At 37.6% G+C, this 18,216-nt stretch overlaps 1 protein-coding gene across 1 annotated transcript; it reads right to left on the bottom strand.

Annotated features, from left to right (window-relative positions):
• Nucleotides 1-14,249: 14,249 nt before the first annotated feature.
• On the bottom strand, nucleotides 14,250-18,124 carry LOC115974772. The gene is made up of 2 exons (XM_031095284.1): nucleotides 17,836-18,124; nucleotides 14,250-15,108 (listed from the first exon to the last, which is right to left on the bottom strand). Exons 1-2 carry the CDS (start codon nucleotides 17,903-17,905, stop codon nucleotides 14,504-14,506), a joined length of 675 nt encoding a protein of 224 aa, XP_030951144.1. The 5' UTR covers nucleotides 17,906-18,124; the 3' UTR covers nucleotides 14,250-14,503.
• Between the last annotated feature and the right edge of the window lie 92 nt (nucleotides 18,125-18,216).

Below are 18,216 nucleotides of genomic sequence, written 5' to 3'. Positions count from 1 at the left end.
CCGTTCGATAACCAAGGCCTAGCCTTTCAAACCCACGCTCTACAAATTATATTGTTTGGGCCCTCCACGTGTAAACCCAATACTGTTTTGGGGCCGTCACGAATTGAGTCCCTACAATTGGCGCCGTCTGTGGGAAGGCTTGTATGTTGGCACAGGCGGTGGGTTGAGAAAGTCCCCCCATCACCTCCAACAGCCCGTTGTAGCGCTCTAAAGTAAAGTTCCATTAGGGGCTATGCTTTTTCATTAGGGGCTACGCTTCGAAGCGTCAGTAGCGCTGATGGTTCTAGGGGCTTGGCCGAGGGGTTAATCTTCCCAAACCAATGTCCCACGGCTTAGCCGAGGGGCTAATTCCCCCCCCCCCCCACTTAATGAAAAATCTAAGTTTTGAACAGAACCAAGGTATTGCATGGTCCTCGGACTCAAGCCTATGGGGAAACTAACTACTTAAAAACTAAGTTTTGGACAGAACCAAGGTATTGCATGGTCCTCGGACTCAAGCCTATGGGGAAACCTACTACTTAAAATCTAAGTTTTGGACAGAACCAAAGTATTGCATGGTTCTCGGACTCAAGCCTATGGGGAAACCAACTACTTAAAAACTAAGTTTTGGACAGAACCAAGGTATTGCATGGTCCTCAAACTCAAGCCTATGGGGAAACCAACTACTTAAAATCTAAGTTTTTGACAGAATTAAGGTATTGTATGGTCTTCGGGCCAACTACTTAATGAAAATATCTAAGTTTTGGACAGAACCAAGGTATTGCATGGTCCTCGGACTCAAGCCTATGGGGAAACCAATTACTTAATGAAAATATCTAAGTTTTAGACAGAACCAAGGTATTGTATGGTCCTCGGACTCAAGCCTATGAGGAAACCAACTACTTAATGAAAATATCTAAGTTTTGAACAGAACCAAAGTATTGTATGGTCCTCGGACTCAAGCCTATGGGGAAACCAACTACTTAATGAAAATATCTAAGTTTTGGACAGAACCAAGGTATTGCATGGTCCTCGGACTCAAGCCTATGGGGAAACCAACTACTTAAAAACTAAGTTTTGGATAGAACCAAGGTATTGCATGGTCCTCGGACTCAAACCTATGGGGAAACCAACTACTTAAAAAGCTAAGTTTTGGACAGAACCAAGGTATTGCATGGTCCTCAGACTCAGACCTATGGGGAAACCAACTACTTAAAGGAAATCTGGATACCAAGTTGGACCTAGCAACACACGAGACATCTCGGATGATGCCTATATCTCCACTGAAGGAGGTTCAGACACGAGTTCAATGCCCTATGGGTGCGGGTGAGTTAGCATTCCAAAACATGATTCTAAATATATCGTATGCATAACTGTATATACTTGTTAAGATAACTAGTTCAAAAGTCATAAGGTCTGTAACAATGATAAGTATCGACGAGGGCAAGTAACATGTAATCAAAAGGAAAGAGGAAGAAAAGAATTTCATATATGTGTTCAACAAGTTCAACTACAAGCAAACTATAAAGTTTTCAAAAATAAAAGAGAAACTAGTTAATCATCAAACTAAAAACAAATGCGGAGGCTGGCCGGGGTTTCTACTTCTTCAATTCTGTGTCGGCCATATCCTGGGAAGGCAGAACAGGACTAGCTTCGACGTCCTGGAGGACAGTCCCTTTTGGGGAAGGTTGAGCAGGATCGGTGTCAGTGCTCTTGGGGACCTCAACGAGGGGAATTGCCTGCAGGGGCTGAGCAAGAATGGCTGGCTCCTTGGCAACAGGAATCTGGGCTCCAACCGCAGGCTCGGCAACCTCCTTGGGCATCTCGGGATTAATACCTCCAGGTGCTTCTATCGCATCATGAGGCTCTTCCCCTTCAAGCGACTCGCCAGGAGGGACGCTGATCTGTGCAACTTCTGACTGAGTAACCCTTGCCTCGTGTTGATTGCTCACAGCCTCAGAGCTGGCGGAGGCGGCCTCACGGATGGCAGGAGGGTAAAATATGCTTTCCGCCTTCCACAAATCAGACGATGCATCCACCCCAGCCCGTTTTAAGGCCTCTTCCCAAACCTGGGAGCAGTATAGCTTGCACACTCCGAGAATTTGGGCTTTAAGGGAGGCTTAGGTTTCAGCTACCCCCGTATTGTAACCCTCATCCTCGGCCTTATCCCTAGCAGCTTCGGCCTCGTTTCTGGCAAACTCAGCCTCCTGCTTGGCCCTCATGGTTTCGTCCCAGGCAAACTCCGCCACGCCCTTAGCATTCTCTACCATTATCAGTTTTTTCTTCAAATTACTGATCTGCTCCTTGGATATCTGCAACTGATCCTCGGCTTCGAGTAGACGTTTTGCCTGTTCCTCGGCCTGTTTTTGGGTGCCATTTAAACTTGCCGAAGCACTATCCCTCTCTCGAATAGCCTCCTTTAAGGCCTCCTTAGCCCTTGCGAGGTCGTCCTCAAAAGCTTTGAGGGTCCGCGCGGCGTCTATGCGTTTGGCAAGTTCATTTTCGGCGGCCTTACTCTGCTTGTTAACCTCCTCCTCCATCCTACAGGTGGTCCGGAGAGCCTGTCAAGTGAGATAAATGCATTGTGAGTGAAAGTCCGGAAGCAAGAGTTAATAGAATTTTTGATTTTCCAAAGTCTTACTATGCCCAAGTATCTCTTTGCACTGAGGAAAACCTCTTGTATCCTCATGTTCTTTAACTCATCCACATCAGTGGGAAGTAGCATGGTTCTCCCTAATGCGTCGGCCACATAATCGCCCTCGCCATCTCCAAGGTCCCTCATGGACGCGGTTTCTAGCAGTGGCCCCCCGTGGAGCATTGGGGCGGGAAGCCAGGCGCTTGGCGAGGATTGGGCTTCGATCCCTTTCCCCTTGCTTTGGGCGGATTGGGTTTCGGTCTCTTTACCCTTACTTTGGTGCCCAATCTTTAATTGTTTCACACGCGGGGCTTCATCCCTCTCCTTAGAAGATTGGGATTTTCCCCTGTCCATGGGTTCCTTACCCTTGGGGCTCCTCTTTCTCTTTGAGTCAGTGGGCTCCGGCCGAGGAGGCAAAGCTGATTGAGGAGGAGCAGGAAGTTTGGGGCAGGGAGATTGTGGCTGCGACTTGGTGGAGGATGACCTGGTCTGGATGGTTTGGGGCTGAGGTGGTGAAGATGGAACATTGGACTGCGGTGTTCCTTGCGCACCCTTCCCCGGTTGTCCCTCGAGGAGGTCGAGTAAGCTGGTCGAGGGCTTTCTCTTAAGTCCCATCTCAGCTCGGGAGGATGTACCCACTGACAATAGCTCTGTTTCGGACAAGTCTGGATCCCCTAGATCGCCAGAGGGATCCTCGGATGGGTCAGCTTGATCAAATACCCCAAAACCCTCCTCAGACGGATCCAAATTATCTTCGTCCTCCGCTGCGCGATGAAGCGACAAAGAGCCCACCAATGGGATGCCCTCTGGGACAGGAGATCCCTCGGAGATCAAAAACCCTTGTTCAACTACGGTAATTTTTGGAAGCCGAGGACGGTTAGCACTAATCATGCGCTAATCACGTGCTTTAGGTCCGCAAACGACTTCTGAAGGGGAGTGTACCCTAAGATCTTGTGAGCGGCTCTGACTTGACCATCATTGTCATTTACAAAAACTGCCGCTTGAAGAACAGTCTCCAAGTCCACCCGGTTAACTAGGTGAAAGTGCTGATGAAAGGCGTTGGGATCTGCAAGAAAAAGGCATGCACATGGTTAGTAACCGAACCACATCAAATTAAAATGGCGCAAAGGATCAGCGTCCTTCCACTCTCTATACCCCACCTGGTTCTCCCTCCACCATTGGGCACGGAACGCCGTCATGCCATTCCCCAGATACAATAAGAAAGTCTTTGTTCAACCCCTTGTTGGAGTCAGGGAGGCACTGAATTAGCCGAACCCTTTCGTCTCTGGTCTTCATGTAATAGATTTTGCCTTTTAATTTTTGGAGATTGTAGCACCAATTCACGTCATGATGGGTTAGTTTTAGCCCTATTTTCTCATTCAGGGCATCCACACAACCCAGAATCCTAAACATATTGGCGGCGCACTGGGTGAGAGCTAACCGAAAATGCCTAAGGTAATTCTTCATTACTGGCCCCATGGGGATTCTCATACCCCCCTCTACGAAGGCGAGAACAAGAATTACCACCTCGCCCGTATTTCTCAGAATATGCCACTCCCCCATCTTACAGTGCTTCAAACTCACGTTGGGGGGAATTCTATAATCAGCGATGAACTTTTCCATCGCCTATTCGGTATCAACCAATTTCCTCAATCTCATTTTAACCATCTCTAAGAACTACTAAACAGACTCAACCAACTACGGGAGAAGGAGAGGAACTAGAGAAAAATAAACCCAGAAAAGAAAAAGCACGAGTTAATGGAGGCAGAGAACTTACAGAAAAGAGGAAAGGTGCCTCGGACAGGCTTTTTGTGCTGGAGATAGACTTGAGTTTAGACGAAATTTCAGATGAACCCAAGGTATATGCGCTAGAACTCTTAAGTGCAAAACTGAAGAGACAAATCAGTTCCAAAAATCATTTATGCCTCCCATCGAAAGTAACTGCATGAATTTTCCCGCCCATAAAGGTAAGGAAATCTCCACCGTTAGATCTCCATCATGCCGTTGAATATGGGAAGCACAGAGCCGCCCGCATTTAATGAGGACACGTTTCGCCTTCCGAAGATTCCAGAAACGTGTCTCAGGTAGACAAAGAGTCTTGGGAACCGATAGGTGACAAGGATTGACAAGCTTTGGCAGAGGACTGATGTCATCAAAACCCTCCTATCTGGCCGAGGATATAGAAGAAAGCAATTCAGCATTTAGGGGCATGAGTATGTTTGCTGTGGTTTTGTTGTTCATGAATCTAACTAAATATATGCTCCGCTTCTTGCTCTCAAAAAGCAAAAAGACTTGTCGGAAATTGCTGGTTGGGTTTGTCCCACCAGGAAAGACATGGGAGATTTGGTGGAAAAAGAATTGGAACGGAGAATGCGGTATTTCTCATTTTCAAAGAGACTTCTGGCATTACCGAAAGGATTGAAACGACATTCGAAAGAGCGTGACTCTAGGTTTGAAAGCACTGAGTTACTTACGTTATAGCACAGTCAGGCAGGCTTATACCATTACGCTCACGAGCAGAATCTTTGAAATTTGAATTTCTTCGCCGGGCTTGGACCATGTCTCCCGAACAATTTCAGTACATACGGCGCAAGACGATTCCACATATCGAGGTCGAAATGGGATCGGGTGTTTTCACGTCTCACCGTAGTGCCCGGTTTGTCTTGATTTCCGATTGATGAACAAGAAAGAAAATGGAACTATTGGATTTTGTGACTCGCCCCCGGCTACGTGTCCTTTTGACCCTTCGCCCGCCCGCCACCAGTGGAAGCAAGCTAGCCTCCTATGTTGGTTGCCCCTTTCCCCGGACAGCAGGATTTTGAGGGACTATTGTGGGGCCAGAGAACTTACGACCCAACCCACTTTCCATTAGGGCCCAGGGCCCGTGCCGAGGAGGGTAGTTGCCGAGGACGAGTAGGGAAAGACCAAATAGCCTAGAGACGCAGCCGAGGATGACCCTGTCCTCGGCATCCCAAGACTTCGGAGGGAAGAGTGACATGTCATCAAAGGTAGCCTCCAAACAGCCCCCAGAAGAAGAGGCGAGTAGAATAGGACCCACGTGGGGGTACGGTGTGGAGGTGGTTCAAGGTAAATACGTTCCCTCCGCGTTGAATGCGTCCACAAACGTCCCAACCTTATTAATGAGAAAAGACGCCTGAACAGTGTGGCTTCGGTTATTACAACTGATAAAAAGTAAGGGGAGGCGGCTGATGGGACAAGTACTTGAATAGGCACCTGCCTGATCAACAAGTGGAGGGCCAGGATAAGCCAAGAAGGGCTATATAATGTGAAGACTAATGCGCAAAAGAGGGGGGGGGAAAAAAGGGCCAAGAACCAAAGCCTCCCAAACCGTCTCGAGGAGAAAGACTCCCCGAGCAAATACTGTTTAATTCTGTATGAACACCACGACTAACCACCGTTCGGTGACCAAGGCCTAGCCTTTCAAACCCACGCTCTACAAATTATATTGTTTGGGCCCTCCACGTGTGAACCCAATACTGTTTTGGGGCCGTCACGAATTGAGTCCCTACACTAGTTATATAAATATATAAATGTATTTTATCAAAGAGTTTGCATATATATATATATAGGGTTAGGTTCAGCAATGTTATACCGCCTAATATTTTTTAATTGAATGCGAATATTGACAAATCCACCGTTAGATTACATTATCTTCATATATTCTTCATGTTTGCAAAATTTCAAGATGATCAAAGATAAATAGTCATGTCATCAATCAATTATTAAAATTCAAGTTTTTGTAGTTTAAAATAATACATAAAAGATGTGTTTATGGATCAAATAGTAAATAACATCCGATTGATATGAAAATTAGCATACATGTTAAGAACATATATAATATGTAATTTAACGATTAGATTTTCAAAATATTAATTCAATAATAAGTTATTGAGTAAGTTATTGAGTGGTGTAACTTTTGTTAAAGTTACACCAAGTGTAATTTGAACCCAACCTATATATATATAAATATATATATATATATATATTTGTGGTGGCTAATAAGTTTTGAGATGAGGAACCACACCAAGGAATTTGACTAAGCAGAATATGAAGAGAGATTCCAGCTATCTAGATCCGAACTTGCAAGATTGAAACAACTTTATTTCCTAGGCTTCTGATCAATTAGGTGGGTTGATTGGAGACCCTCTGAAAATCAAGGTAGTTCTTGAGAGGTTTATGCCTTTAGTTAGAAGAAATATGGAATAGCTGTAAAAAAAACATTCCTCCATAAAAATTGAATTATTTTGGTTTTGTATTTGTTAATATTAGACTATTATTATAGGAGATTTTACTTTTAATTCAAGGTTCATATTAATTTTTCATTATTTATGTTTATAAAGTGATATGAAAGTGATAGATAATACAATTTACGTTATGTTTATAAACCTAATGAGATTTTGGGAGAATAAGCCCTATAAGATTCTTAATAATAAATGAAACATGAGGATATCATATTTCCTGGAATTTTAATCAAACCAAACGTGAGCATACTTACATTTCTAAATATTTAGGTCTCCAAACATCACAATTCTAGAAGTTGGCAACTCAAAGCAGTGACAACAATCATTAAGGGCCCTTTTAGGTAATAGCGTTTAGTATTAGTTTTCAAATTGATACGAAATCTGTGATCTAAAAAGTGTTATAGAAATGTTTGTTTAAAGTACTCATGATGCAAAAAAAAAAAAAAAAAAAAAAAAGTGTTTGGTATTGTGTATAATGACATATTTTCAAAAGTGAAAAAACAAATTGTTTGTTTGGTAGGAGTGTGTGTATGTTTTAAGTGGTAACTATTTTGTGGATTCCATGCTTTTCAAAGTGGTATGAACATATTTAGTTTTTGTATTGTCAAATCCTATGGGTCCTATGCTTTTCAAAATATTTACAGCAGTACTATTAAACATTGTTACTCAAAAATTGAAAACCACTCTGGATAAGTTATTAAAATAAAGTGTTTAAACACCTTAAATTGAGAATTATGGCTCAAATACTTCTACCAAGCACTCTTTTTTTTTTTTTTGCCCACATTTTTCAGTGTTTAAATACTAAAAACTGTTATTTGAACTCATATATCAAATATACCTCAACCATTCCACAAGCAAAATGGCCAATCGAAGCACACGCATGATTAATTGTGAACGTTATCATTGACCTAAGAAAGATCTTAAAAACAACAATTAGGACAAATATGACAGAATAATGAATACATATAATAGAGTTGAGTTTCTATCCAATGCATCAATGTTAAATTAGACAAAAGAGATGGTATTACATATATGTACCCTCTCACATGGGATAAATTTAATGTTCGTAGGATTCATCCATGTGAGATGATGGAAATATGTATCAAATGCACGATAGGATGTCTTAGACTAAAGTCAAGTCTATTATAATAAAGCAAGTCACTCCTGTCATATCAATAAAACTTCTTTTCCAGTTTAGCACCAAAAAAAAAAAAATTCTTTTCCTCAGTCAAATCTTTGAAAGTAATCATTAAAATTGTCTTCCATCATTAGAACAAGCAATTATAGTGTAGTTTTTATCAATGAACGCTCTATTAAATGCACAAGAACAGTTTTAAGAAGCCAAATTGAAATCTCTACTTAGAAAATTTTAATTTTCTACAAAAATTAGAAAGCCAAACAGTAAAGCTAAATAACTAGACCAAAATAATTAATGAAACATATCTTGATCTTACCATTACCTAAACTAGAACCAATCTCAGCTTTCTCCGTCTGAGTTGCTTCCATTCAGGTCAATAGAACCAGAAGTTAAAGCTGCGTCCAATGACACCAACCCCATACCAAGACTCAACCAAACATTATGATCATCATCATCATTGTCCACTTTTCCCTTCCCCTTCTCTTCCTTTGTGTATCGCATTCTCTTATTTGTCAAAGAAGACAATGACCCCGACCCAAGTCTTAACCAACCACGACCATCATCATCATCAACTTTTGCCTTCTCTTTCTCTTCCCTGGTGTATCTCTTCCTCTCACCCCTCAAACTGGTTCCCTTTTCTTCTTTAGCACGATCAGTTTCACCGTACCAACGATCATCACCATCCAAATCAATGACAATAACACCGTCGACAATGCCATGTCCCAGCTTAACCGGTTTCATGTTGAGATCAAAATCAAATACTGGTTTTTTCTCTGCCCCTTCTCTTTTCTCATCAGCCTCCTTTGACACCAATGCTTTAAACCCATCACTATCTTTGCCTTTAACCTCAACCTCGACTCTATCAGTACCTTCTTCCAGATCAAACTGAATCTCACTAGGACAAGAAAGCTTTGGTTTCTTTTTCACAAGACTCTCAGAATCTGCAGATTCAGGAGGTGAAAAACAAGTAGAAGAAGGGTTTCTCTTAGTCATCGTGATATTGGAGTGAGAGACTATTGAGCAATCCACAGAGGTCTGTGAAGGAAATTTTGTGGGTTTCATTGCTATACTCATAGAAGATATTTTCGAAGCAATTAAGGAAACATTGAACCGCCATTGACTTAGAGAGAGTCTGAGATAACTCACCAAACAAAGGAAAACAGATGTGAAATCAAATGGTGAGAGTCGTGAGCGAGTTTTGAGGAGCCGCCGAGTAGAATTTAGGTGGTACAGAAAAAGTTGCTGTTGTTGTGATGAGTCGTCTTTTATGGTACAGAATTCTTGATTTCCTTTCCTAAAAGAGCAACCATATTGCATAATCCTGCCAAATAGAAAACGTAAGGCATTTTACTCATTTTGATAAATAAATAAAAAACACTCACATTAGTGGATATAAAATTATGCATAAATACACAACATTCGCATCAATTGATGCATAATTACTGTTAATTTTGTAAGAAAAAATATACTTTTTTCTATTTTACACATTCATTTTTACAAAACACCCATATCAGTTTGTCTATTCTACATATTTATTCAATAAAATATTTTAAACCCAGCCACCATCAACGATCAATACCTAGCCTTCATCATCAACCCACACAACCACCATCATCAAGCTAGCCTCCATCATCAACCCACTCATCAAAATCCTAGCCACCATCAACCCGGTCAATACCCATGGATCAAAATCATCAAAATCATCAAAACCACTAATCAAAACCATTGGTGACTAGCAACGGTGAAAGCACTGATCAAATAATCAAAATCATCGACGATTAGCAACGGTGAGAGTAGCAGAGATCACTGGAGGAAGAAAGCGTGAGGTGAGAGTCAGACCAAAGAGAAAAAGAGAGAGTGAGGTGGAGAGAGGAAAAAATAATAAAATATCAAATGCAAAAGTTACAGTAACCGTGCATATATGCACAGTTATTGTAACACTTATGCATTTATGCACAATTTTACACCCATTGATGTGGGTTTTTTTTTTTTTTTTTTAAATCAAAATGTGTAAAATGCCTTACTTTTTCTATTTTGCAAGATTATGCAACCACTAACGTGGTTGCTCTAACCGTACATATATGCAAGGTTACTTTAGCTCTTACATCTGATATTTTATTATTTTTTCCTCTCTCCTCCTCACTCTCTCTTTTTCTCTCTGGTCAATTCTCACCTCATGCTCTCTTCCTCCACTGATCTCTGTTGCTCTTGTCGTTACTGATCGTTGAAGGTTTTGATTATTTGATCAGTGCTTTCGTCGTTGCCGATCACCGATGGTTTTGATTAGTGGGTTTGATGATTTTGATAAATGGGTTTTGATGATTTTGATCTGTGTGTATTGATCGGGTTGATGGTGGCTGGGATTTTGATGGGTGGGTTGATGATGGAGGCTGGGTATTGATCGTTGATGGTGGCTGGGTATTGATCGGGTTGATGGTGGTTGGGTTTTGATGATTTTGATCCGTGGGTATTGATCAGGTTGATGGTGGCTGGGTTTAGAATATTTTATTGAATAAATGTATAGAATAGACAAACTAATGTGGGTGTTTTGTAAAAATGAGTGTGTAAAATAGAAAAAACATGTTTTTTCTTGAAAAATGGACATAAATTACGCATCAACTGATGCGAATGCTCTAAAAATTATTTTCATCCGGTCATTGGAAAAAATTAATTAGAAAAAACGTTTTTCATAGTCATCCTTTATATTTTACATAACCATTTTTACAATAAATTATACATTTATCTACATTTTGGATACATCATAATCATGTGCCAACATAATATATTTTTAGAAGAGTCCAAAGGAGAGAGAGAGAGAGAGAGAATAAAATTAGGGCAATGTTTTACATAAGCTACAAAGCTTTTGTTGATTTAGGTAGGAAAAAGTCTATATACACAAAAAGTTTGAAAAAAAAAATTCACACCGGGTTAATGGCGGCATATTATTTCTAGTAAGTAAAAAATGATGTCAATGATAAGTCTAGATAAGAATTAGTAAAAACTTATCAATTCAACTATTGTGAAAATGTTATAAAGTTTGAAAAAAAAAATTCACACCGGGTTAATGGCGGCATATTATTTCTAGTAAGTAAAAAATGATGTCAATGATAAGTCTAGATAAGAATTAGTAAAAACTTATCAATTCAACTAGGTGAAAATGCATAAACTAAGATAGTGTATAATTTTATGCAAAATAGGGAATGAGATGAAGTTTTTTTTTTTTTTTTTTCCTCCTTTTATAGCTAGGCATTAGATATTTTGCATTTTTTTTTTCCTCCTTTTATAGCTATAGCATTATCTATTTTGCATTTTAATAAGTTTTACATAACTGGATAATAATGCTCTAACAAAAGATAGATAAGCATTGTTGTTTTGCCTTCCCGAGTTCCACAACCATCATTTTGGTTTTTTTCAATAAAGTTAGATATAGTGGTGACTTGATGTAATTATGCCAAACTTTCTCAACGCAATAAGTAATTTTGGTAACAACATAATCATACAGTTGTCAAAACATGAATTATATCATGAATCAATTTTTATTTTTTCCGTATTGTGTATCGTAATGTACTCAAACACTTAAAAAAAGTAAAATACATATAAAAGGTACATTCGTTATAAATGTGAAACATATTCAACTAATGACTAATTTAATCATCTCTTTTGTAAATAAATCAAATTAACATGTGTTTAATACATTCACATTCAAATTTATTAAACCCAAAACCGTTCTATATGACATATAAGCCAAAATAATAATTTCTTTCACATTGTATTCATAATAGCCTAATCAATATCATTTAAGTCAAATATTATCATCATGTTCATCATCTTGTAAAATTATTTTTTCATTGACATTTTCTTCCTCATAATCAACATTTACTATCTCTTCTTGTTCTTTTATTTTAATAAATTTTTTATACTTCCTAAGCATTCTAGCTTCTTTGACTTATAACAATAATAACAAAAATAAAAAGTAAATATATTGTCATTTAATACATTATTCATAATATAGAAAAGAAATTTACAAATATGATTGTGTAGTGTCAAGTTCATATTTTATAGGAGAAAAAAAAATTCATGAACATATTATTATATTGGGCTCAATTAAGTAGCCCAATAATTTTGTATTAAAAACAAGTCTAACAACTTGTTGGACTTTTTTTTTTTTTTTTTTTTTTATGCGAACAACTTGTTGGACTTGAATAAAAGCAAAAATTTTAACAAAGCACCCAATATAAATTCACTTGTCTATGTATTTTACGGTACATTTGATTTTATGATATGATTCATAAGATACACATCTATGATTGTACGATTCATGAGTATGTTCAATACGTATCTACAATACGGTACTTTTTTCACTTGATACAATACATAGCACATATTGTATGATACTAACGACTACTCATTAGAAAATAGGAAGTTTTAGTTATTAAGGCACCCCTTTTCACCACAAATCACACCTTTGTTTTTTTGAAGGGTGATGTTTAGGATAAAACATATTTTTCTTTATAAGCTTTACATACTGCTATATGAATTTTTTAAACATACAACAATAAAAGTAATTAAAAAATTTATTTATTATGTAGATGTGACACTAATCACATTTATAGTGAAGTTAGGTTGTAAGCCTTTTGTAATAAAATTGACAATAACTTTAGCATTTTTTTTTTTTTTTGGTTGAGAATGGGCATTTTTCTTTTTTAAAAGTCATCATTTTGTGGTAAATTGTTCAATTAAGGCATTTTTATTTATATAATATATTAAAGTGAAAACTAAATCAAGAATCCCAATTAAATAAAAATTGACTTCTAATTTTGGTGCCAAGTGTCTTTAGGTTTTTAAGTCACTTTAATTTTGCCCCAAGTGTCCTTCCAATTCACATGTCTAAACTTAAAAATGATTTTTTTTTAAAAAAAATCGATTGGAATTTAACATGTTTCTATGTAATATGATGAAATATGTGCAACATGTTTCTTATTAATAAGAAATGTTTCGTGTATATATGTATCTACTTGTGGTCAGGGATAGCAACATGGCAGGTTTCTTATTCTTCACCCTCCCCTCTCCCCATTCCACTACCCCTTGCCCTAGGCCCTGCCCCTGCCCTGCTTTGGGTTGGGTTTTTATCCTCCTGCCCAACAGGCATAAAAGGTACTTGCTCCGCCCAATATATTTTTAATTTTACAATATTATAATATGATTTAAAATAATCTTTAAAAAAAAAAAACTAATAAAATATCACAAATGAAGTTCTAAAATCACTAAAATCTTCTCAAAGTAGAAGAATATAAAAATTCAGTCTTACAAAAACATAAAAACAATTTAAACATAACAATACAACAATTAAAAATCATAAACAATTTAAATCTTAAAACATAGATATAGTAATACAAACACTAAATTACTAAAAGACATCATAAATTAATGTTTAAAGACTGAAGTGTATATACATGCCTTATAAAATAAAAAATAAATAAATAAAAAAAAATAAAAAAAAACAAAAAAAAACTCACATCCCTAGTTTACAACTTGCAATGGATGGTTACATAAATCTATGCTCCTCAATGGTCCCTCTCTAAATATACATTGTGGGTGGAGAAACCATCCTTGCCAGTTTCTACTCTATGAGGTGGGCAAAACCGGTCTCATTTAGGTTAGGTTGGATTGGATACTTGCGAGACAAGTTTTAATAGTCATCCTTAATTTGCGGTTATTCTTGATTGCACCCATTCATACACGGTTATAAGCTTTGGATTTCTTTTATACATACATACATACATACATATATATATATATATATATTAAAATTAATGACTTAATATCCATATTCTTGACCTAATTCTTCACAACTTGAAGTTTTGAGATTGATGAGATATTTGATTCAGTGTATATTGGACAAACCTACCTAAGAGAAGGGTGTTAGAATTAATGCGATGAGACTACAGAAATGTGTTTGAAACAAAACTCAATGTAGCAAAAATTTTGAAGACTTCAAAAGTGTTAATCAAAAACTTATTATATGGTTATGGAAATTCACTAAAGCTTATCTCCATATTCAACCTGCAAATAAGAATCAATGTGATAACTTTTGCAACCAAAGGATGAAATGAGAAGCCACATCATGCTGTGAAGACGCTAGTTTCAGAATACATGAAATTTACTACAACACCCAAAAGATATCTTAAGGCAAATGCAGTAGTAGTAGGCTAGATGCCACTTTCCTTTGTGCACATTAACAGAATCATACTTCTAATTTCATTAAGAAAAAATTGCCCTCAGCAGCTAAGGTAATATAAAAAGTTTACAAAAGAAGGAGATATAACTGAAGAAAATCAATAGGATGGATCTCACACTTACAATGACTGTGGAATAAAAATACGAAACATAAATTGAATAAGAGAGGCCAGGCCTATCAAATATCAATACAGCATTACACAAGAGGCCCCCAAATCAAGTGATAAATAGTTTCTGATAAAAAAAAATTGATCAGAATCCAAAGGCATGCCCCACTACTAGCAAAGCTGTGGCAACAAATGGCCATATACGACGGGTTTGAGACCAATCATAAGCACCACTGCATTCATCATTAGCACCACTAAAGCACCCAGGTTTTGTTACCTTAGCCACCCCTTCCTCTACAGCAAAGCTGCTGCTGGTGTTGCCATTACTGAACAAGAGACACCAGAAATAGGGAGCCCCACCATCGGTGCCAGTCACTCCAGCTCCGACTTCAGTGTGAGTCTTATTGGAAATTATTTCTAAGCTTTTGTTGTTCTTCATCAGGATCCCTGAAAATGCTTCAGAAGGATCAACATAATGAGATTGGCAGCCAAGTAAACGACCGGTAATAGGAGAGAGGGTTGAGACCAGAACACCACAGTCGGGGGCAAAAGTTTGAGCAAATTCGGATTCAGCAGGCTTCTTCCCATTAGGCCCTCCTACTGCACCGCAATCACCTTGGTAGGCTTTTATGTACTCCAAAGCAATGCAGGCCAGGCCGGGGTTGTCATAGAGGGATTTCAACTTCTGTGCAGTTCTATTGTTGTCAAGTGCAGCCACTAACTGATCAGCAGGGTTATTGGTCACTTTTACTGCAATTTTCATTCATAATATCATACATGGCAAAAATAAAAAATTTGTTAGAAATATATGTTTTTTGATAAGTAAATCATGAATAAGAAAGAAACATGTATTTTTTGATAAGTAATTACATGAACAAGAAAGAAATATATGTTTGCAGCAGTGACTTGAACTATTTGAGAGCATATAGCAGATAGGAAAGTCAAATTGAGTCCCAAGGAAGCAAAATATATAAGTTATGTCAACATATAATAAAAACCATAATTGAAAAATAAAAAATTAGAAGCAATTAATGAGAGTAGAAGAAATGAAAGGGAGAAGCGGGGGGAGGGGTGGAGAGAGGACGAGATGTCATAATATTTACTTTTAGTACTGCCATCTAAGAATCTCAAGTTAAAAAATTCACTGAGCTTTCCATAGTGAGAAAAAAAAAAAAAAAAACGAAAGGGTTTAAGAAAGGTACACGTTCAGGGCGGGAGGATGCTTATGACAAGCTAGCAATTGAAGATCCCCATGTTCTTGAGGTTAAAATACCAGATTATCCGTACTACAGCATGAGACCAACCCATAGGACTTAATCATGAAATTACTATATGAAATTACCCACCATTTGTGACATGTATCCAGTAAGACCCATAACTGTAAGAGCTATCACCTATTTCCTTTCTGATAGAACATGCGATTAACAAAGTTAACTTCATCAGTTTGTATTTACTGAGACAAGTAAATTTATCTGAAGGGTCTTATTTCTGGCAGGTTTGCTCTATATATCTGCATATGTGTGGAAAGAGGATTAAGAATTTAAGATTGAGTTTTAGAACGATAGTAAAGCCCCTAGAATAAAAGTGTTTCTTTTAGCCAGCTATATATCACAGATTTCTACTTAAGGAAAGAGCAATGAAATATATGTCCCAAGAAGGTTAAAATAACTACAAGAACTTTAAGCTAAAAGGATTTTGCTAGCCTTCCAAGACACTAACCAATCCAGCTTTATTTCCTATGATTGCTTTATCTTTCTTTCTTCCCCCTGATTTCCTAACCTTGTTCTTATCTCAACTTTGTTTTGGTCGCATTTAAGCTATGGTCTCAATAAATAATTATCATGGATGAGTTGGTGAAGTATGAGTGGATATCGTTGGAAATTGCCTCAAATTTCTATTTTGGACTTGGATCTATTTGTTTTTCTAGGTGTGAAAAGAAAGTCTACTCCTTGTAAAAGAAGTATTGTTTGCATTTCTTGCTTACCAAGGAATTGAAGTTGTAGCCTTATATATATATAGATAGTATTAAAAGGATTTGATTATTTTGGCCCAATGGTCCTCCTATACGCAGAGAAGGGAAGAACTTAGAAAAAGATACCAATGTGTAGAGTTTTCCAAAGTAAGCAGTTGAGAGCTTAAGCCTTTCACAAATTCTTGCTTTGGTTGTGTGTGTGTGTGTGTGTGTTTGTTATTCTTTACAAATCCGTTAGTGTAATTGCACAACATATTATTAGTACTATGTGCTCACAATCCACCTTTTTTCTCCCACATTTGTTCTCCAAAATTATATTGCAGCTGTCTTTACCGATGGGTTGGTACAAGAAATGTTCTAAGGAGACTCCCAATTCCCAAAGGCAGCTTTGATAGGTGGAGCCGTGGAGATGATTTTTTTCCCCTTTTAGATAAAGATTTTATTTGTGTGTGTGTGTGTGTGAGAGAGAGAGAGAGAGAGACGATAACAGGAAACCAAACTGTGGTGATGTCAATACATTAAGAGACATCCAATAACCCACACTGAGGTCTTACCAGAAGATGTTCAAGTGTACTAATAAGGATTTGAGAATGCACTCTAAACCTGTAGGAACTTAAACCAAGTTATATTAAATAAATGTTGAGGTGTTTTATTTATACCCATTGTCTTATTGTTAGTTTTAATAATGTATGAGAATCAATCATTAGATAATAGCCTTAGGGCTTTTGGGTTCGAATTTATTCCTGTTATACATGATGTTGTGGTGGAGGTGGAGTGGTTACAAATAAGTAGTATTGACTAGCATCCCCACATGATTTTGGCTCTTCAGAATATGTATGTGAGTTTCAATGTTTAATTGCTGTGTTATTTTGAGTTCTACAAAACCTATAGATAACAAGAAGGAAATGGCCGGCTTGACTTCTTAATATATAAGAACAAAGAAAACCAAAGGCAGAAAATCCTACATTGACAACCCATCTGACGATTTCAAGGCTCTGCCTTGTACTGGGGGTTCAAATGGAACAAGGAAAAAAAAAAAAATCAAGATCTGTAATTTGTTTTCCTTTCCTTCTCTTCAATTTCTCAGGAACCAAATAAATCATTGAAAGAGGGTGTTCTTAGGTAGTGTAAGATCTTTAACTAAAAAAGTCCCACCAGAGACATCAACTAACTAAAGACTCTGAACTTAAGCCAGAGATCTAATCAACAAAACTGTTTCACTCTTAAATTCTCAACAAAAAGACACATGTTTCAAGTAAACACTTCAGGTTTTTATTCAGACATGGGTTAGCTACATTAATGGAAATATCAAAGAGACACGCATTAAGACAAACAATACATAAGTTTTGAATCAGATCAAGCATCTAATAAATGCCCACTATAATTCAGTTGGGTTTCAAATCTTTAACATGCATACATTCTTCAAAATCACACTATGATCATACATACATACATAGAAATGCATGTTTTTTTTTGAAGGCAATGTAGATTTGGAGGAGACTTACTTTGAGTAGCTGCAGCAGAAGCTAAGAAGAAGAGAAGTGAAAGTAAGAGAAGCCATGGAGTTTTTGTCATTTTTGCTCTTGCTTTAGAAACTAGAAACAGCGTGTGTGAGAGAGAGAGAGAGAGATGAAGCAGAGGTGAGTGAGTAAGCCTAATACGTCTGCTTCAATCGCTTGGCTGGCTTTGCTTAACTACAAGTCTAGAAAAGCCTATGATTTGGATTTTTTTTTTTAATCCTTGAAATGCCACCAACCGGGTTTCTGCTCCAACCCGAGTCGCAAATCAAGAAAAAACTGCTCCTAATTGCAGAAAATACCCTTCCACCGTGAAGAAGAGTATAGCCTTTTTTTTTTTTTTTAAGAATTAATTTATTAAAAAAAAGA

This window comes from Quercus lobata, chromosome 2 (genome assembly GCF_001633185.2).
Source record: "Quercus lobata isolate SW786 chromosome 2, ValleyOak3.0 Primary Assembly, whole genome shotgun sequence".
NCBI classification, from domain to species: Eukaryota; Viridiplantae; Streptophyta; class Magnoliopsida; order Fagales; family Fagaceae; genus Quercus; species Quercus lobata.
The sequence above is the reverse complement of the archived record's forward strand: the minus strand, read 5'-3'. Positions and strand labels throughout refer to the sequence as shown.

Bases quoted from the DNA above. Each gene is read 5' to 3' on its own strand.
- LOC115974772 (XM_031095284.1), bottom strand. From the start codon at position 17,905: ATGACAAAAACTCCATGGCTTCTCTTACTTTCACTTCTCTTCTTCTTA. The intron at 15,109-17,835 runs GTAAGTCTCCTC...TGAAAATTGCAG, and splicing joins TTCTGCTGCAGCTACTCAAA to TAAAAGTGACCAATAACCCT.